Source organism: Myotis myotis, unplaced genomic scaffold, assembly GCF_014108235.1.
Source record: "Myotis myotis isolate mMyoMyo1 unplaced genomic scaffold, mMyoMyo1.p scaffold_m19_p_7, whole genome shotgun sequence".
NCBI classification, from domain to species: domain Eukaryota; kingdom Metazoa; phylum Chordata; class Mammalia; order Chiroptera; family Vespertilionidae; genus Myotis; species Myotis myotis.
The window spans coordinates 49,486,130-49,509,007 of NW_023416379.1; the positions used below are offsets into that span (position 1 = coordinate 49,486,130).

A 22,878-nucleotide genomic window follows, 5' to 3' on the forward strand; every position below is an offset into this window, starting at 1 on the left:
AAATTGTTTCCAATTCTACTAAACTTATTATTTTTCTTTTTTGTGTGAATACATATAACATGATTTTGCTATGGCATGCATTGTATCAGCATATGAACGAGCATTTTGAAACATTTGATATTTTGTCGGTCAAAAAGCTTATTACTGAAATATTCAGGATACTGTTTTGCCATGTCCATTTGATTTTCTATTGAAAGCAATTTATTTACAAAGATGAATCATGCTTTTATACAAATACTTTTTTATAGTTATGTGGATTTGTGTACAATATTATTCATAACACTGCAATAAATAAATAGCTCTGTAAAATGTTACTCTCTTATGTATCACTTTGAAAAGATTGTGTAAGAGTCCGCATTATGAATATCAGCATATCGACATAGGAATGCTTTTCCATTCAGAGTATTCTTCGCATTTTCTTCCCTATGTTTTTAGGTACTTTCTAAGTTTAAATATAACATTCACACTTAAAATGTCAACTGCGTTACAAAAAATTCTGCCATGTATCCATATGTATATGCATTAAACTGTGATATAATAATTGTGTTGTGTACTTTAGTCCAGAAATATGATCTCAATAGAGACTACAGATGTAAGCAAACATGTATATAGAAACTAATATAATACACTAGCAAAGCGATATTAAACAAAATGAAATACTTATTGTATGTACAAACAAGGCAAGCAACCTGTTCTACCACACGGATGAAGCTGAAGTGAGAATGCTTTATTCTCAGGCTAAGTGTTGGTCAGTGTAGGAATCTGCTTCGTTCAAAGATACACATTTGTGCTCAAAGATTCCTCATGCACTCTCTAAATCAAAATGTTATTATTGCCCTAACCGGTTTGGCTCAGTGGATAGAGTGTCGGCCTGGGGACTGAAGGATCCCAGGTTCGATCCTTGTCAACGGCATGTACCTTGGTTGCGGGCACATCCCCAGGTAGGGAGTGTGCAGGAGGCAGTTGAATTGATGTTTCTCTCGCATCGATGTTTCTAACCCTCTATCCCTCTCCCTTCCTCTCTGTAAACAACCAATAAAATATATTTTAAAAAGTTATTATTATTCTCTCTTTTTGCTGGATGACTGATGACCTTTATTTAATTTCACAGTGGGAAGAAATTAGTGGTTTGGATGAGAACTACACGCCAATACGGACATACCAGGTGTGCCAGGTCATGGAGCCCAACCAAAACAACTGGCTGCGGACTAACTGGATTTCGAAAGGCAATGCACAAAGGATTTTTGTAGAATTGAAATTCACCCTGAGGGATTGTAACAGTCTTCCTGGAGTATTGGGCACTTGCAAGGAAACCTTTAATTTGTACTATTATGAAACAGACTACGACACTGGCAGGAATATAAGAGAAAACCTCTATGTAAAAATAGACACCATTGCTGCAGATGAAAGTTTCACCCAAGGTGACCTTGGTGAAAGGAAGATGAAGCTTAACACTGAGGTGAGAGAGATTGGACCTTTGTCCAAAAAGGGATTCTATCTTGCCTTTCAGGATGTAGGGGCTTGCATAGCTTTGGTTTCTGTCAAAGTGTACTACAAGAAGTGCTGGTCCATTATTGAGAACTTAGCTATCTTTCCAGATACAGTGACTGGTTCAGAATTTTCCTCTTTAGTCGAGGTCCGAGGGACATGTGTCAGCAGTGCAGAGGAAGAGGCGGAAAACTCCCCCAGGATGCACTGCAGTGCAGAAGGAGAATGGTTAGTGCCCATTGGAAAATGTATCTGCAAAGCAGGCTACCAGCAGAAGGGGGACACTTGTGAACGTAAGTAAGATGTACTATTCAAATTCTACTTTGCCTTTTTTTCCAGTTCAGTGACAAAGTGTTTAAGTTATAAGTTATAATAATTTAAGTTTAAGTTAAGTTATAATAATTATTTGAACATGTGAGTCTTTGCTACACCAGCAGCCTGATTCAGTAAATCTTAGGAAAAGTCACTATTGAATTTATCAATGACTCCCCACTGTCGTATCTGCGCTAAGGGTATGTAATAAATATTGGTGATAACAGTATTTGCTCCTAAAATTTAATTTGCTGTATGCTTGACATAGAAGAAATGGACAGTTACACGTTGAGCTATGAGATTTGAGAGAGGAGAGTGACATTAATCAGGATTTAATGATATGTGATGCCTTCTGTTTTGAAACCCCTATGTTCTGGACTTGTGAGTAGCAGAAAAAAAAGTAGGTTAAGGGGGCTGCTAACAAGAGTTCTACTGACAGGGCAAGTACAAATACATTTGCAAACTTCTAGAAATATTTTTATAAATACTAATATTTTGATACAGAATCATCACAATTTATCACATTGATAAATCTCTGAGGTTACTTCTGCCAAAGCTATATTTCTTTTCTGGACTAAATAATAAATAAAATGAGTGTATTCCTGGTAAGTTGTGTTATAGTAGACCCCATTTTTGTGGAAGTGGGCCAAAGTAAAGTTTTAGTTATCATAATACATCAGCTGGACATTTCCTACTGGGTTTTAAACAATAATAGCCTATGAATTAGTGAATTTTATGCTTTTTAAAACTGGATTTTCAATTACATAATATATGTGCTCATAATAATTGACCAATTTTTTTAAATTGGAAACTGTCACATAGACCTTCAAAATTGATAGATATTTTTCTTTTGTGAATGTTCTGACAATTTTCCTTTTATAATATTATATTACTTATATATATTTTAACTTATCACTTATAATATATTCCAAAAATAACTTTTATCTATTCTTTTAGTCCTAGCCAGCAGCATAATTTTAGTATTTGCAAAAATTAGGTAATTTAGAGGGGGGTATAACTAACAGTAATTATTATAACTAAATTTGGGGGTTATAGTATGTGCAGATACTCTTCCACCTGCTTTACATACATTAGCTCATTGAATGAGGTAGATATCATTATTACCTCTATTGTACAGAATGAAAAATCAGGGCTATCAAGGATGAATGGCTTGCTTGCAGTGACTTTGGTAATGTTTGTCTTAGTTTAGATTCAAACTCAGAGCATTCTGATTCGAGAGCCTGGGCTTTTAACTACAATTTTGCTCTAGTTTCCGTCACAAAACAAGGAAAATCCTAGCAAATATTATTCTGTTTCATTGCTGAACTGGAATGTCTTGCTAATAGTAATTTGGCATATAAATCACATTACTTCCCCATAAATTATCTTTCTAATAGACTATTTAAAGAAATACTAAAATAAATGTATAGATCTCTGTTATCCAGTTTGGTAGGCAGTAGTTATTTAGGTTCTGAAAAGTGGCTATTCATAATTGATATGTGCTAGAAGTGTAAATGACACTCTGGATCTCAAAGGCTTAGTATGAAAAAAGAGGATGTAACATACATCATTAGTAATTTTTTAGATAAACCGAATGAAATATAGTAATATTAAAAATAATTTCAACTGTTTTTTTTTACTCTTTTATTTTTCCACCTGAGGATATTTTTCCATTTATTTTTAGAGAGAGTAGATGAGAGTAGGAAAGACAGAGAGAAACATTGATGTGAGAGAAACACATCAATTGGTTGCCTACTGCATGCACCCTGGCAGGGCCAGGAACCTGCAGTGGAGGTGCATGTCCTTGACCAGAATCGAACCCAGGACCCTTCGGTCCACAGGCTTTCTATTGAGCCGAACCAGCTAGGGCTCTTTTTACTCTTTTAATGTGGCTCCTAGAAATTTAAAAATTATATATGTGGCTCACATTATGTTTCCACTGGATGTATTATTTTGATGGAGTAACTGAGCCAAGTATATTTTCCTATCCTGGTTGACAAATTAGATACTTCATGTGGCTAGTCACTAGCATATAAAATACTTATGACCCAGCACTCAATTATCATCTTCTTCATCGCTGACACTGTGAGGTGTACTCTGCAAAATAAATTGAAATATTACAGGTTCAGGTCTCAGGCCAGATAGCAGCCTTCCCCCCCACACACACTGCTCCCCCTCCCCCCCGAAGGAAACAAACGTGTCTACCCGTTATCCTCTTCCCCTTCTGTCACTGGCAGTATTTTTTGCAGAGTAGAAAATCCTGCAGGTTCCATGTATGTGGAAATAAAAAAACTGAAGATTTACCATTACTAATAGGCAGGATGCTATTGCACTGGGTAAGTATAGAAGTATTCTTAGTTAATTAATCAATTTAATGAAAGGCAATGTTCTTATTGACTAGAGGCTAACAACAGTTATTTGAAAATGATGGTGAATTCAACAGTAACTACTATCAGAAAATTTTAAGAACATGCTATTACATTTTAGCTATAAAAGCAGTGGTTTAGTAGTATGAAGATTTTCATGTGAAAATGGAATGTAAAACTCTAGCACAATAAAAAATGGGAAACATAAGAAACAAGGCAGGGATACATGTAAAAGTGCACAATAAATTTTGTCTAAGAAAAGACTAGGAAATAACATGAAAGGTCCTGCTCTTCTAATGTTTAAAGGTTTAAAAAATTACAGTATTTTTGTTACATGTTGTGCAATTTAATTCATATGATTTTTACATTTAAGTTGTTAAAAAAAAATAAGCAGGAACTTTTTGAGTGCTATACTTCTAAGAAAACCAGTCTTTAATTGCGGTAAAGAGATATATTTATCGTGAAGAAAAGTCTCCATCTTCTTCCAAATAAGCAAAATCATCTCATTAAATGTGGTAGTATTAAAATTATGCAGTCATTTATATTGGTTTCAAGAATTGGAAACTCATTTGAATACCAAAATTATTGTCACCTGCAAAATACACTAAGGTACTTAAAAATAAAATAAAATTACTTTACTATCATCTACATTAATTATGCATTAGGATAGGTGAAATTAGGTATTAATAGAAGTTCATTAAAGAAAATGTGATTAAAGGAGTAAAGATGCCTCCTTATCATTCAACTGTGAAAGAGTATGTCTGCATTTTTGTGAGTCAAGTAAATTGTTCATCAAATGACTTTCCTTTTAACCTTGGAGGTATTGACAAAAGAATTACATGCCTTATACTTAGCTATGGCACTATTTGTAAAATCACTTCCCTCCTTGGCATAATTCCTTGGCATCACTGTGAGAGTACTTGCCCCTGGATTCAATCCAGGCCTGTCTTTACAGGATTTCTCCTTTTCCCTTTCAGTGATCCTGTTCAGAGTTTGAAAACAAATTCTAGTTCCATATTGAGGAAAACTGAAGTGTTTGGGAGAGGATACTAGTGAGTCCCTCGCCAAATGAGGGTGGCTAGCCACATGGGGGCAAGTTTATCCAGACACTTTCTAGAGTGGCAGACCATTGGGATATTTTTAGAGTATAATTTGAAATATGAAAACTATAAAAACTGATCAGTTTTGATCAGTGGATGTAAGAGGTTTTTTTGGTTTTTTTTTTCTGTCAACATTTTGGGAAAAAAACCCCTCCAATTTAAAAACCAAATATTTCTCATGTCTAATATATGGAGAACTTCTGTCTGACTAATTAATATAATGCTTTTATGAAGACACCTTTTTGCAGTCATTTAAAAATATAAAATTTCAGGTAGTTAACATGCTTTAATTGTCAAGAAATCCATTAAAAAAATTACCATAGAAGTTGTCACTTTTATGAAACTAGCCACTCTATTTTCTTAGATAAAAAGTGTAGTCATTTAAAAAATTGAGAGCAGATTGTATTTTACATATGTAAATATTTTCAGAAGATTAATAAAAATACATTTGAAATATATTTTGAAATTTTTGGAACTTTTGTACAACTTGGTTTTATTTAAAATTTCAATATTATTTGTCAAAGTGTGTAGCTGGGGAGTATACCATGGATTTGTATAGGTAATTGCATTTGACACTGAACAATCATGTTCATTTTCTCATTTAATCCATAGCACATCACTGGCAGGTAGAAAGTTTTTTTTTCTTTTGACATATTTAGAAACTGAAACTCAGGGATATAATAAGGAAATACTGAATGAGAACCGAGGATCCTGTTTCCCAATTCAAGTCTTTTCCCCCCACTACACCACACTGCTTTCTAAAATGTATCCTGTACTTCAACTAATGGATTTTAGTTAACGAAGAATGAATGAAACTTTATTTTAAGCAGGGTGACCATATGCCTAATTTGTCTAAGATAATTTTTTTACTTATTAAAACTGCTTCTTTTTGCTTTCAAAAGTGTTCTCATTTGGACGATAAAATACAAGGTCATTCTAACTGTAAAAAATCTGAAGATGTAATGCAGTTTACATGCACATATGTCAGAACACATCTGTGTCATCTGCTTCTGTTATTTATATTGCTTAATTTTAATTTTCTGAATTAAAACAGAATTTTTTAAATGATTTCATGTGAAGGGGAATTGAAATAATCATACATTTTTTACTTATAAGAAATTTCCCTCACAATTGTTTCTTAATTCTTTCTATTAATAAATTAACAGGTCTGTCATTATTTTAATAATATATGATTTATGGACATGTAACATACTATTCCATAAATTAAAATATTTATTCAATGTTATAGCATTACTAATAAGATTTCTGCTTGATTAGATTTTTGAAAACTGCTTTTTCACAGAAAAGTAGTATGTAATTTGTATCATCACTTTTCATGTTAACAAATGAGTCTTTATAATATATAGTATTTATAAACAAATATATATGGAAATGTAAGATACACTACAGGATTAATAGTTCTGATGCTGGAGTCACAGAGTTTTAAAATTCTGGCTATATAACACCAGGCGTATAAACTAGGACAATTGCTCTAAGCCTTAATTTCCTTAAGTATAAAATAGGGCTAAGAAAAATTGTATGTGCCTCATAGGGTTCTTGTCAGTATTGAATGAAATCATGCATGTTAAAAAAAAATCCCTAAAAACAGTATCTGGGACATATCAAATAATCAATGAATTACCTATTCCACATTTCCCCAACTTCTTCACTGACCTCAGTCTTCCAAATTCTGACGGCAGTTACTGTCCATGCCATTTTCCTTTTATTACCATGCCTTGCTTTTTTCTACCTAGTTGATCTCAGGCTGTGGACATTTTGCCTTTACTTATAATTACAATTAAATGCCACTGATAGCCTGTTAGATAATCTCTCCTTGTGAATACTTATAAATACTTTGACCTTTCCCTGTGGGAATCATCATACACAATTTGATTTTAGTTACTATTTGTGATTTCCTTTTACTGCTTCTAAGCTTCTTAACAATACAAACTTATAGTGTTATACCTTCTCACCCTTGTAGTTCCTTGCACCACATAAGTCTTCCAATAAATGTTTACCAATATTCTTAAAGACTTAAGCATGATACACTACCCATTGTCAAAGTAATTATTTTTTATTTTAAATTTACATGACTATTTCATTTCTAGTTGTATATGGCTAGTCTATATGATTAGTCTTAAACTTTGAGAGTATGAGAACTCTTTATTATATTTTATATCTGCATAGACTATAGCAAGATGATATGCTAACCACTAGGAAATATAGGCAGGAGTCTGCTCCAGATATGAGGAATTTATTTCTATGAAAATAATACTTTTATTTATTCATTGTCTTGTTTGTTGCTGTCTTTCTGTATCTGCCTTTACAACTTCGTCTTCCTCCTCTAATGAAATGAAAGCCATTTACCTTCTTTACTAGTTAATATCTATGTCTTGAGAAAGACAGAGTTCCAACTATCATAAAATAAGAAGTTCTTAAGAGGGACATCTGTAATACTTTCAACAATAAAGGTAAATTTAAAAAAATATAAAAATAAAATAAGAAGTTCTTGAAGTATATTTATGATTATCTTATATGGGAAAGTGACTTTTATTATAGGATTATATGGTTTTGCTTTCTTTCTTGAATTTCAAAACAAGCAAAAAAATAATAGAAAGAAACAAAACCTGAGAAATCAATTCATAGCTAACATTGCACTCTATAAATTGGAAATTACTTAAATTTAGTATCTTTTCCAAATATCGTTATTCTATTTGAGTTAAAACTACATCACTATTTTTTACTATTTTTTAGCTTATTCACTTTCAGAAGTACAGCATACTTGTTTTAAGGCATTTTTGAGTAGGTGATGTGCATAGGTATAGGACAGGTGCCCCCCATGCTCCAGTCCCAAGGCCTTTTCCCCAGGAGCAACTGCTATTATCATTTTTTCCTATCCTTTAAGGAAAAAATGGAGGAAGATGACTGTGATTCTTAAATTTATAATCATCATAGTTTTCTACTACAACCTTGTACATTTCATTTAAAATTAGATTGCTTTTTACTTATCCTTGTATGTACCACAGTGCATTTAACTAGTCAATAAATAAAGGACAGGAAGAAGGAATATCTGATGAAAATGAAAAAAAAAATAATGAAGAAGGAAGATGAAATTATGATGTCCAATTTAACTTTCTATGATTTATAAGCTCAGTTTATAACTTTAGAACTTTTCTAATTATCCTAACTTTGGCAAGTATATGGTCACTCTTTTACATTTCTAGTGGAAGTTTAAATTGGTGTTAATTTCTGGCAGGCGATGTCATAATACATTGCCCTAACATTTGCATTGAATTTGATTTTTGTAACCAACTTCTAGCCATTTCCTCTAAGGTAATGGTCACTATAATTATAATGTATAAAATATTTAATTTATCGTGATGTTGGGTATAATGTGGTTATTTTGTACAAACAATAATATTATCTTTAAGGGAGGAATTTAACCCTGTATATATTTTTCTCTATCTGCATAAATATCTGTTGCATGAGTCAGAAAAGAAACATTTGGAAAATCCTTTTTTCATTTTTTCTCACATTTAAGTTATCCGATCTTCTGCAATATATCTCACCAATTTAGTTTTATGGAGGCGTGTCTCTATTAGGATATTCATGTAGTATTAATACTTGGAAAGTATGTTGTGTGCATATTTAATGTGCATTTTTTTTAAAAACCTGGTAACAAAAACCATTCACCTTTGAATTTAGTGAGATAGCGACATTGTTTTCTATTTTCTGCCTGTGATATTAGCTTTGCTAAAAGTTATAGAATTTGAGAAGTTGTATGTATAGGTTATGGTATTATTCCCAACTAACACAATTTCACAGGAACCCTGAAAAATACATACCTCAGTTGAGTTAAATGCGCATTGTCTCTCACAAATTCTGTGGCTTTAAGAAGTATGGGAGGTTTATTATTTTGCTGACTTTGCTTAGTCGGAGGTCAAAGGTTGACATAGAAAACCAGGGAAAATACATTCTGGGGCATAGTAATTTGAAAAAATTGTAATGGTCACATGTTATGTACAGCAGTCTTCCCTTATCTGCAATTTAGCTTTTCTTGGTTTCAATTACCCATAGTCAACCACAGTCCAAAAATATTGAATGAAAATTTTCAGAAATAAACAATTTATAAGTTTTCCCTCACACGCTGTTACGAATGGCATGAAAAAAACCTCACACTATCTCTCTCCATCCCGTTTGGGATGCGAATCATTCCTTTCTCCAGAATATCCATGCTGTGTTATATGCTATCCACCTGTTGGTCACTTGTAGTAATCTCAGTTGTCAGATTTACTGCGCTTGTGTTCAGGTAGCCCTGATTTTACTTCATAATGGCCTGCAGTGCCAAAGTAGTGATGCTGGCAATTCAGATATGCCAAAGAGAAGCTATAAAGTGTTTCCTTTAAGTGAAAAGGTGAGCACAGTACAATTTGATGTCTTGATAGAGAGATGCCACAGTCACATAATTTTTATTACATGGTTTTATTATAATTGTCTTATTTTGTTATTAGTTAATTTCTTACTGTGTCTAATTTATAAATGAAGTTTTATCATAGGTATGTGTATACAGGAAAAACATAATATATGTGTACAGGGTTCGGTACTGTCCACATTGCAAGCATCCACTGGAGATCTTGGAAGGTATTCCCCTCGATGAGAATCTTTCCAATTGTCTCATTCATTTATATTATTTAATGTTGACGATTATTTTGCCTCTTGCTTCCTTTGTATTAAAAGTCAGGAGGCTTTGAAAAGACACATACCGGTTTTTATATTTTGTTTCATATGTCACCCAGTTAACATCTAAGGTTAGCCCCTCACCTATGGTGGTGTAAGACCTGCACCAATGCCATTAACACTAAAGGCTGAATTATAGTCTTTTATAGAAAACTTGGATCTGGGGAGAGGAGCACTGTGATACTTTGATCAATATATTGTAATATTGATCAGGTGTAATTATCAGCTATATATCTTGTATTTATTATCTTTTAAAGTTGGTCAACAATCTATTGTGCTAATATTACCAACTCTACTTTTAAAGAAGAGCACTATTTTTAGAAGAGTAGAGTAAGTGGACATTAGGTGTAGAGGGGTAAAATGTATCTAAAGCATCATTACATGTAATGAAAGTTTATTCTGAAACAAAGTAATTTAATATCAGTAAGTTCACTATGCTACTCTATATTTTCAAGTGTGTTGTATGTTTTATGTTTAGTAGTGCTTAACTATCATTATCTGAACTAGTTGCCATGTAGACAGTGACAGCTAGTGGCATTAACTTACCTGCTCACATTAATGACATTAATTTAAACCAGTAGATGGATTAAATAATCTTAATTGATACACCCTCTCAAACGCATACATTTAATGTAACACAACTGTTCTGTGGACATTCTTGAACTCCTCGAGGTTATAATCTCTTCCAAGAAAATTAGAATGGTAAATTCTCAAAGTTTGAGGGTAAATTAAAGATTACAAAAGTTAAATTTAGAGGGTGTTTGGGGTCTTATTTATAGTTCTAACAGGCCATTCATGACAGACTCCAAAGTAAAATCAGAACTTATTATTTCCATTTTTTTCTATTTCAAGATAATATACACACGATACATATGCACATATATAATACATATACACCCATGCACACATACTCACACTGCCTATCTCTACCCCTACTAGAGGAAAAAAACACAAATTTACAATATGTACAAAAAATTAAGTATATTTTTGTGCTTGACCCATTTTTAGATTTCTAAATTGCTGTGCACTAATCTTTTAATTTATAAGTGTTGAATAGTTAAGATGTTTGTTTTTCTATGTGGAAAATTCAACTTAAAATTACAAAGAGGCCGAAAACTCGTATATTATTGGATTATTATATACTTTAAAAAGACAAAATAAAGCTTCCTTTAAATTTTTTTTCAGAAAGCAATATATATATATATATATATATATATATATAGTGCTTCTTGATTTTCAAGTAGATTATTATTTTTAAAATTTTTAAATTATTGTAGCATTTCACCAGATTGTAAGAAGGTGAATTTTAGCAATTAGCACATTTTGGAAATATGACAAATGTATGTAAGTGTTTAAAATGAGAGCAGTGGCCCCTTCTTACATTATTACAAACCTAGAATTTCAGAGGGAGTCTAAACTCTGCTGTTTAGTCTTGTGGTTTCTGACTAGATCTCCTCTGAGAAACCTGCAGACTTTAGCCCCTCAGTCCTTGCTTCTACAAAACCTCTTCTTCAAAACTGAGCTTTAAAATGAACGCATACAAAGCTTAGATATTCAGGCTATGAGCTGGAGCTGGGAAAGACATATGGCTCCAGGTTTATTATGGTGAGACAGTATTTTAGTTTGCAAAGGAAACCTCACTGGAACTTTTTAAGTTTGCTGCTTCAGCCATGCTCTTTCTGTGTCTGATGTTTATTGGGCACAGACATTATGTATGAGAGCGCTGTGTATTTCAAGGCTGAACATAATGGTTTGATCATTTTCCCCTTTGTAAATTTTCCCAATGAGACAACATTGCTTCTCACTTCAAATTCAAATAGCTCTCTCATTGATTTTCAAAATTATTCACCAGGCCATCAGTATATGTGTAATCATCCTTCTTTCTAATATAATTTATCTTTCAGTGTGGTAAAGTGGATGTTCTCTGTCATAACTGCTTCCTCTAGTTTCTTTTCTTTTTGAATCTTTTCCTATAGTTTCATAGACTTTGGCAATAGCTTTTTATTTACCTTTCAGAAATTCTACATTATCCCCTGATTTAAAACTTTCCAGAACATACCTTCCCATCGATGAAGTGGATTAAAGTAGTGAAAGTGCATCTTCATTCTCCGCTCTGTGTCTTTACTAAAATAAAATGTATAGCCTGCAACATTTTGCTCTTTTGCCTTGTTTACATGAGAGTGATTTTACATATTATAATTCGATGTTGTACAAATTAGTAGCTAATTAATAAAATAGTGAACCTAATTAATCACCATTACTCATTATCATTGCAAAGTTTTGATCTGATCCTGGCATATCCTTCTGTTTTGAACTATAATGCATCCTTTTATGTTTCTGTTAAAATTCTTAATTAGGTATAATAAGAAATCTAGTTTTTTACCTATTCAAATCATTCATAATGTTCATTATTTACAAAAATTGTAAAATTAAACTTTTAATATTAAACTGAGAAGAGAGTTTCATAATGGAAAGGTAAAATGGTAAAGTTAAAAATGAAAATCACTAATCATAATATATTGCAAAACTTGCATAACTTGAATTCTAGCTTTTATTTATTTTCTTTTTTTGAGGTAAGAAAATCCACATTTTGATTATAGCCTCTTGTAACATTTAGACCAGAATTACCTCTATCAGTCAATATCATAAAGGAACTCAATCAAGATATGTATGTGAATGCCTAATCAGTTAAAGTTCTTAATCCTTATTTTTTCAAAAAGCTGTATGTAGCAATTTCTGTTGTTGTGTGTTTAAATCAGAGAGAGATGGAGACTTTACAACAAAGGAGAGTATACTAATAATTTAAATAGGTTTTCGTCCAGGAAGTCAGATTAAGGATGAATATGCAAGGTTAGGATACTGACACAACTTCTTCTGATCTTTAATTTTTTAAGGATTTTCTGTCATTGTATATATTGGAGAGACAACAAACTACGTGTTAGGTCTGTAAAAGACAGCATAAATATTCAGGAGCCTGTGAATACAGCTCATTTAGGTTTATATGATACAAGCTGAGGCAAGGTTGACTTGGTGAAAAACAAAGCATTCATGTATACCAGAGTTCACATTAAGCACATCTTTTATTGCAGCCACTTTATTTCCCCACCATTTCCTAATATATGAGCTGAAAACACACAAACAAAACCATATCTGCTTCTGCATATAGACTAATCTTCACTGAAAATAATATATGTTTTATTCATATAAAGCAAGGTGGCATGGTTATTTATTATTCATTAATGTCAGTAGATAGCTGCTTGTCATTTGGATCAGAGTGGCGTCTGATAGAATGCTGACACTGATGGATGGACATGCTCCTGAAAATCTGCATAGGCAGGCCACTTAGATTGGCAGAACACAGAACACCGCCCTGGACCTGATTGGGCATGAAGAATTTTGTTGCTGTTTTTTTTTTTTTTTAAATCATTGCATAGTATCAAGAAGTCATTTGATTTTTAAGATTAATTTTAGATTTTTAGCATTAGAATGATCAAATAAGAGTAATAACTGATTTGATTCCCTGGTACTTTAGCTCACAATTAGAAGAAGAATTTTGATTTTGTTTATTCTGTCTTACAGAAAGATAAGTAAAGAAAATTTAAAAAGCAAAAATTGATTGTTGCTTCTCAAACACATACTTGAAATTAAAAGAATTTTTCTTAGAGAAATATTATTGAGGGAATAAAAATCATTGATGTACAGCTTATAGGATATTAAAGATAAAATGAACTGTGCTTTTGAATATCTCCTTGAATAACTATCAGCATTGTATATTTTTGATGGATTCCCCAACCATAATAAGTGTTTTTATTTTAATGATAGTTGTTAATAACATATCAAAATGTTTTACAGCCAATGTTTTAAAAAATAATTATTTTCAACTATAATTTGTTAATTTTTTCAATTTGAATGAAAGCATTAGCACTTTAATATAATATACAGAATTTCAGAATTATTTAATTTAAGGTAAATAGTTTCTATTTCAAAGTAGAGGAAAATGATCATATTATATTTTGTCTGCAATTTAATAAAAGGTTTAACTTGAATTATATTGGTACTATACATATCTTCATTTTTGTGAAATTTACTTTTATTGTTAGTTCTCTTTTTTAGTACTTACATTGGTATATTTTATAAATACATGTATTTATTAGCTAACTGTAATTCTAGATATATGAATATATTAAATTACATTTTGCATGGAATAAATAATGTTGGCAGTTATAATATTTTATAGCTTCAGAGTTATAATTCCATATATACTCAAAATATTTATTTAAAAAAAATCTATTTGTAAGAACTTTTTATCCTGCTTATATATGCGTTTTTGAACATTTAAATTTGAGGTTAGGTAATTTCTTTACATTATTAAAAATAACAAATTGGCATCTCAAAGTAATTTATTATATCATTATAGCTTCTTTATAAGATAGTAAATGTTTTTATGTATTTTTTATACAGGGAAGGCCATATTTCACAATTTAGCCACTAAAAATGGAAAGCAAAATAGAACTCTGACAATTACTTGAATATTTTAAGGTACATGCATTTTAAAAATATGGTTGTCAATAACTGCTTATGTAAAATGACTCAGAAGCACTTCTTTTCCCTACCTACTGAGTAGCTGTGCATAACATATTCTACATGCTAGTCATCACATAGACGAGATTTTGATTTTCCCATTTAGAAGTCTCCCTTGAGATGATCTAAGAGTTAATTTCTACAGACAAATGACATTGGGAAACTGAGATAAATAGTTCAGCATTTTCTGTGCTAACATGATGTTTGCCTGTCTGATTGCATCCTTTCCAACAGATAGTAGAGACGTAATTACGAAGAAAGACATCTGTGCCAAGGTTTAGCTAGCCAAAAAGGGCAAGCTCTTGTGTTTAAAAGGTAGAGAATCAAATCGATGAAAATGTCTGGACCTGTTAGCACCAATAAAGCTGAAGGCTACTGGGAAGCTCAGTGAGGGTCTTTTGTTGTAGAGATGGAAGGAGACCCAAACTACAACACTTTCGGGGAGCAGGGTCAGCAAAGAAGATCATCCATCTTCTTCAGTGGCAGCTTTCTGTCAGATTCTAACCCTGTTCAGTGGGGGAACTAAGCCTCTACTGTTGACACCCACCGATTCTCAGCCAAGTGTAAGTGAAGCTAATATTCACTGACCTTATGCATAGCAAATGAAGCCCTGGGTGTCATTTGAGAAAGAATGTTATTGACACTTCAAAAAGTGAATGATGGACGGAATGTGCGTGCGTGCGTGCGTGCGTGCGTGCGTGTGTGTGTGTGTGTGTGTGTGTTTTGTTGGTCAAGTAGGCAAATACATATTCATTAGCCACTCCATATTTTTGATTTTCACAATAGCCACAGATTTACCATTTTGACAGCAATGCAACTTTGTGTGATCTTTTCATTTCCACATCAAGATGTTTTCACAGGCTTGCCTGTACTGCAGAACCAGCTCTGTTTGGCTTTCTTTAGTTTCTGTAACAGTGTCTAGTCACAGAGGAGAAGATTCCGTTTTCCCTAATAACAGAGATAAATTTCAAGAAAATTCTGAGTAACTAGTTCACATTCAAAACATAATGAAGCAGAATATATTTCTTTATGATTATAAAAAGTGGATTGCTCTCATTAGACTGCAAGTCAGAAAGGCTTCATTTTATCATTTGAAAGCATTATCTAAAAACTCATTTTCTTTTTAGTTAGTAATGCCTGTTACACCCTATTCGTTTTTCTTAGTCTATAAAGCAAGATTTTGCTAAGTTTTTCTTACTGAGGACTATATTTTAAATTGTATATTGTGCATATTCTTGCTCTGGAGGTTTTTCCATAGTACTTTAAAAAATTTTTCTTACAAAAAATGAGGGTTAAAATGTACCAGGGGTCATAAATACTCATTATATCAACAATATTAAGTAGTTATGTGCACTGTAACTAAATATTACCACAGACGAAAATAGAATACTTGTAATAAGTATAAAACAATCCTTTTCTAGAATGTGTGGAATTTAAGGATTTATGGGGAAATACTAGTACATTAAAGCATAGTGTTGAATTTTCAGAGTTCCATGGAAGGTGACTATCTGACATGGTGGATTTCATGAGAATCACCAGGACAGATCTGCATCTAATTGACATCAATCATGTTTGAACTGAAAATAAACAGTCGTGAAATTTTTGGAATCTGTGTATTGATTTTTGTTCACCTCATCAGTCTTGTGTATTTGTACTTATTAAAGGAGGAGGCATGTTTTTTGTTCTGCCAAACTTGAAAAGGTGGCGTTTGATCAGGAAGATACTGTATTCTTCTTATTTTCTTTCGCAAGTAACTAAAATCAGATGAGCTCATACGCAAAGTTTTCTCCTGGAAGTGTTCCAGAACCTAATCATACAAAGACACTAAACATGTGTATAGTCAATTCTTATTTTTCCTCTCACATTTGTCTGAAGCCAAGCACCCTTCTAAGTAAAATGAAACTCAAAGACCAGAGAGAAATTACCCCAGTTGATAGTAACTTCACTGAATTGTGACATTTCTTTCTCATCATTTATCATCTGAAGGGTTTAACATTGATGTACATACATATAAAACACAAGTATGAGAGTTATAGTTTTGTTTACGAATTTTAAACACTATCTGCACATACAGATACTACATTCAGTCAATGCATTAATTTTTTTCAAAATGAGTACTCTGACCAAGACTAACTCCATAAGGTTTGTTATTGTTAACCAGTAACAATAGTGGTGATGATGGGGGCAAGGGGAGGGTGGGCTAAATTAAGCTGATTTTCAAATATCTTGAATTGCATTACTTTATACAAAGGACCCTCCAGATAAATCCAATGGACACAAATGCACACAAACTACTCCAGAAATGATACTCCTGGTGGTATTTTTTTCTAAATGATCTACACAATAAAGTAACTCTCATAACATTTGTGAAAAGCTGTCTGGAGTACAGATATAACTTTGCTTAATTTTTTAATATCATGTTGTAGATTTTTTTAGATTTCTTCAGAAATATCAAAGAATTTCCATGGTAGAAGAAAATAAAGAAGAATTGGTTTAAAAGGCAGTAGATTTTGCTTCATGGAATCACTGGTTAATGGATTTAGCCAGCTGTTTGAATCTAAATTGAAAAAGCCAATTGTACTTTATGATCTGCAGGAGTCAGATTCGATTAGTAACACTAAAGTTTAGAAACCAAAGTGTCATTTCATGCTGCTATTAAATCTCAGCCCCTTTGCCCTTAGAACTTACAAAGTTCAGTCCACTTGAGTCCTGCAAGCCCAGCGTAGGGTTTTTAAAATATGTGAATCAGTGTAGTGTGATGTCATAAAGGCCTCCACTGGCTTTCTAAAATTAAGCCGTGTTGAGTCATTTGAGCCAGTGGTGTCATCTCACAGAATTTCTCAGCTTATTCAAAGATCGGAAATTTCTTCGAGACTGGAAAGGTACTAAACATCACTCGTATACTAATATAACAATCAATTGAGCAACATTACTCAACGTTATACTAGGTTCTATATTTACATTCAATACTGATTATATTTCAAATTCGTAAGAACCAAACAATGACTGAAATAATTGGGATTCCTTGAGTCCTGTTAGAAAGCCACAATTGCTGAGGGCTATGATTTAAAAAAGATGCCAGTAGAGGATTATTAAAGATGCCTAAGCAAATCATGCCACTGCAGTATGAATTATGATTTGTTCAAGCAGGTCTTAAAATGAGTTTCAAAGATCTTTAAATTCAATCAGACTGTAGAATCAGTGAATCCTTTACAAGAGTTGAGTGTAATTATTGCCATATATTATTAAATGAAATGAGACATTTTGTCCTCATTTGTATTTTGTGATTCGTATAAGAAATCACTATAAATTATTTAATAAATAAGTTTATATAAATGTTAAAAAATTCTTCCTCATGAAAATGTTCTTCTGTTTTCAAAGAAAAATTGAAATATTTTAGGTAAACATTAATTCTTAATTTTTCATTTCATCATTTTATTATTTGTTTTAAGACCTTACATGGGAAATGTATGATATCAAAATAGACATGTTTTTAAAAATAATACATTGTGTGTTATTGTGTCAAGTGGGCTTGACATGCTTATATTTTTAAATATAAAAAAAGTTACTTTGTGTTTAACCTCCCCCACTGCACCCCAAAGTAAGTCTTTTCCTTGGTAGCAATTTTTCATACTCTGTTAAAATATACTCTTACTTTGGTATCTTGAAGAAGCAATTATGAAAAAAATCCTGCAAATGGGTGGTATTCAGTTTTAAATGCTTTGGGTTTGTTTTTCCTGTTTAAAAAAGTACAGAGAAAATGGACAGGTTATTTGTAGTATAATCTTGAAGAATCATCAGGTGAGTAGTGACATCTCTGTGAGCCATGGGAGTTGTTTTTTCCTTGTTTCAATCTGGAGGAAAAAAATAAACCAGCAGTTCCAAACCTTGGTCTGACATTTCACAAGACAACTGAAAAGGTAACCATCCCTTTGAGGGCATGGTTGATTTTACTTCTGATTCTTACTGTGCTACAGGGATCAAGGATTTCTGGCGAAGCTTGACCTGTGTTTGAGGTCAGGGAAAGTGGGGGATTTTACTTTCTCTTACCTGCAGGTCTCTGAAGTTATGTTGGATGAGAGTTTACTCTGCACTGCTTCATCAGCGTGGCTTTTTTGACAGTTGTAAAAGAATCTTGAGATGGAAAGATTTGGGTGGTAAAATTACTTTTTCTGTAGAACAGGAGACTACTGTATAATTTTTACAATGTTAGAATGTAATGTAGAATTCTGGAAAAATTTTGTGTCCTTTTATATTGAAGGAAATTGTCTAATGCTGACTAGCGCTCCAAAGTATAATAATTATAATAGGTTTAAGTCCAATCAGAGTTCAGATCTTGGGTTTTTAGTTTTAGATTTTCTGTCTCCTAAACCATGAGTTTAACTTTTATTCCTTTTTTAAAAAAATATTTTTATTGATTTCAGAGAGAAAGGTATAGAAACATCAATGATGAGAGAGAATCATTGATCAGCTGCCTCCTGCACACCCCATATGGGATCAAGCCTGCAACCTGGGCATGTGCCCTGACTGGAATTGAACCGTGACCTCCCGTTTCATAGGTCAACGCTCAACTACTGAGCCTCACTGGCTGGGCTTATTCCATTTTTAATTAGCTGGAAGTTAAATGAGGAAGAAATAGGTTAGAATAGTGGATTATTTTATTCTGTTGCTCTTTTATCTAATTAAATAACTAACCAGTTTTCTCCATTTCTCCCTCCCATCCTTCCACCTTTCCTAATGCTTTATATATATGTATTTATGTATATATATATATATATATATATATATATATATATATTTAATAACTACATAGATATATTCATAAATATATAGGCAGTTATCTCAGGTCCACAGGCTTTGCAGTAGTAGATGCGTTCTTACTTGTATCTTTCCTTTCTTTGTGGCTGAGGAATTTGTTCGTTGAGTTCTGTCCTGTTCATGCTACTTCCCTCAGGCCCTCCTCTGTCTTGCTCTGCCAGGGTATTAAAGTTACTATGTTTTTGTTTATTTCTTAGACAGTGGCATGACATTAGTAGTTTTTCCGGTGAAGGTGACACTGAAGTTTCCATTCATGCTTCCATACCTGTAATGACGTTCTTGCCCTCAAGGTAGAGATGCTTGTTTTGGAATCTCTGTGAACCTCTGGAGGGTTAGTCTCTGGTGTACAGTTCCTGAGGGATTGTTCTCCTTACAGTGTTCACGAATCAAGGCTACACGTACTGTTAGGCTAGATTTCAATATTTGTGGACAATTTAAATTATTGTCAAATCTTAATGCGTTTTAGTGAGACAAAATGATGAAACCGACAGGAATCTAATATATAGGGGGATTAGGGATTCTTCATTGCTGCGTGGAGAGTAGATCAAACAAAACAAAAAAAGTTGGCTTTAACAAGAATTCAGTACTAAAAATGCTGTTGGGAAAAGATGCTTGGAATAGAAAAACAATTCAATTTAGTTCAACGAACATTTCTTGAGTGCTTTTTGTTTATAGATTACTGTGATAAATGTGTTAGTGAGAGAGAAATTTATGAGTTTATAGATTGGCAAAAACACTTAAAATGAATAAGGCTAACGTCAAGCAGTGAATGTTTAAATCCATTTGAGAAATTAATTTCCATCTTATATATTTTTTTCCTTTTAAAATGTCTAGCCAACCGAAGAGTACAAAGAATGGCCCAATGAACACTCTAGTGGTCTTCGGACTCTCCAATACTAAAATATCACCGCATTTGCATTTGCTCCCCCTCCTCACTCTTTTGTGTGTATATTACATATTTGTATATCATGTATTTATATGTCACATATTTATGTATCTTTTCCCTGGCTGAACCATTTAAAAGTAAGTTGCTGATGTCATTACATTTAACTCCTAAATACTCCAGCATTCTTTTCCAAAAGGCATTCTTCTACATAAACATGCTACTATATTTCAAATGCGAGAACTTTGCTTTTGTTTAGAAATTTAATAAAGTATTCCTATGCTAATTTCCCATTTGCCTCAAGCTTTCTCTTATAGCGGATTTTTTCCCCAATTCATGAGAAATTTAAGGATCTCATCACTGTTTCGCTAGCATATTTCCTTTCTTCCTTTTGAATCTAAAACTTTCCTTCGATTTTTTTCCTCACTTTACCCACTTTTTAAAAAGAATCTACATCAGTTATTTCTTAGAATAATACCACATTGTAGATTTGCCTGGCTGTCTCCTCATTGTTAGATTCAATTTAAGGTTTTTGGCAGAGATACAGCATAGTTGAGGTATTTTACTTTCGGTTCTATCACATATTGTCAGCTTATCCGCTTACTTGTGGTGCTAAGTTTGATGACTTGGTTAAGGTTATATAACTGTACATTTACTGTTTTCCCTTTATAATTATTCAATAAGCTATTCAGTGAAATTTAAAAGACATTACAATTTTCAAATTCCTTCACAATTTTTCTCCCTTGCTTTATTATTCATTTATAATAGCAAGTGAAATCATTTATTACAATGGTAGTTGCAAATTTTTGGTTTTCTAATTTTCTGATTTCTTCTATATTTCATGGTTTGTTTTATTCTGTAAGAAAGAGTTTTTGTTCTTCCTAGTCCCATTTTTTTCCAATAGTGATATGGACTCACAAATTATAATAAGATAATAATTCTCTAGTTAAAGAAGAATGCTTTCTACTTAAAGAAGAATGAAAATGAATATTAATTATATACTTTGATGTCATATTTTTAAAGATTGAAATTCTGACCCAGATCTTTCAGCCTTTGTTCTATTATTTTTTACTTTTTTCTTTTTTTGCCTCTGATGAGAAATTTAATGTATCTTTATTGTTATGCCTGCTTTATAATGAGTGAATAAGTATTTTATCCTCAGGGGACTTTTTGAGACATCTTTCATATTTGGAACATAACCCAATTAAAATAATTAAATAGTCTGGTGTGACTCAGTGGCTGAGCATCAACGCATGCATGCACCAAGAGGTTGCAAGCTTGATTCCAGCTCAGAATTTTGGGCTCCATGCCCAGCAGGCGGTGTGCAGAAGGCAGCCAATTGATAATGATGTTTCTCTCTCATCGATGTTTCTATCTCCGTCCCTTCCTCTATCTCTAAAATCAATAAAAACATATTTAACTATATGTACTTAGTGGTTAAAATATTTCTTCTGGACTAAAGATACACAAAAGTGCAAGTTCAGAATCTGCCACTACTTAGATGTGTGAGTGGGCAAGCTGCTTCATCTTCCAAGTCCTTGGTCTCCTAAATTTAAATGGGAAATGTTAACAGTATCTATTTCAAGACATTGTGTATGGACCAAATGATCTAACATACATACAACACCTGTACATGTGTAGTGGAAGATAAATATGCATAAAAATGGGATGATGTTTGCCAAGAATTTAGCACAGTGTCTAACACATGGTAAATTATCAATAAATGTTGGCAATAATTGTTATTCTAAAAATTGCTCACTGTATTTCTATTTTGGTAAAAGATGCTGGAAATGACCCAGAAGCCTTGTTAATTCTGCCTTCATATAATATCTTCAATCTACCCAACCCATTTTTTCCCATCCTGGTGCCATCAAGTTTAAGTTCTTGTCTTCCTTAAAGAATATCAGTAGCCGCCTAATTTTTTGTTTGTATTTGATTTTGCTCCCTTTCAATTTTTCCACTTCTCCTCCCCAGTAATCTTCTAAAATGCAAATACAATCATGTCATGACTTTCTTTAAACATATTTACTCAAGTAGTTACCAAGATGGTTCTTATCATCTTACTCAAAATCCTTTTTTACTTGCCTCTGTTTTTTTTATGCCCATTACTTAACTGTACTGAATAATTTGAGAAATCCGAAATGCTTTATCTCCCTTGTGATCTTTAGATATTGTAATTATTGTAATTTTCTGCCTAGATTGTCATCTCTTTTTGGAAGATCTTTTCAAATCTTATCTTTCTCCACTCTCCTTACGTTCTCTTCCCCATAAGTTCACAGCCATGGGATCAGACAGGTTTCCAGTGTGCATCAGTTTTATTGTAATGTGCCCCATTAGATTGTAGGTTACTACAGAATAATGACATTTCTTTACATCCATTAAAATTGGCACCCTACCTGGCTCATCCTATCTACTCAGTAAACAGAAGAGGAAGGATTAAACATAAAAATGTAGTTATCTAGTTCACTTCTATACAACAGAACACAAAAATCACATTTCTTATTGAGTGTTCAATTAATTGCTAGTTAACAGTTAAGTACCAGCAAGTAATATCAATGATGATAATGAGGATTATATAGACTCTCTTCTAAGG

At 32.6% G+C, this 22,878-nt stretch overlaps 1 protein-coding gene across 3 annotated transcripts in view; it reads left to right on the top strand.

The window, feature by feature from the left end:
• Window positions 1-22,878, top strand: part of EPHA7 (EPH receptor A7) — a 172,637-nt gene that overhangs the window by 7,449 nt on the left and 142,310 nt on the right. For all 3 annotated transcript variants that reach the window (XM_036317996.1, XM_036317997.1, XM_036317998.1), the window contains exon 3: window positions 1,112-1,781. In XM_036317996.1, the coding sequence (XP_036173889.1) occupies window positions 1,112-1,781 (670 nt within the window). The remainder of the gene's footprint in view (window positions 1-1,111; window positions 1,782-22,878) is intronic.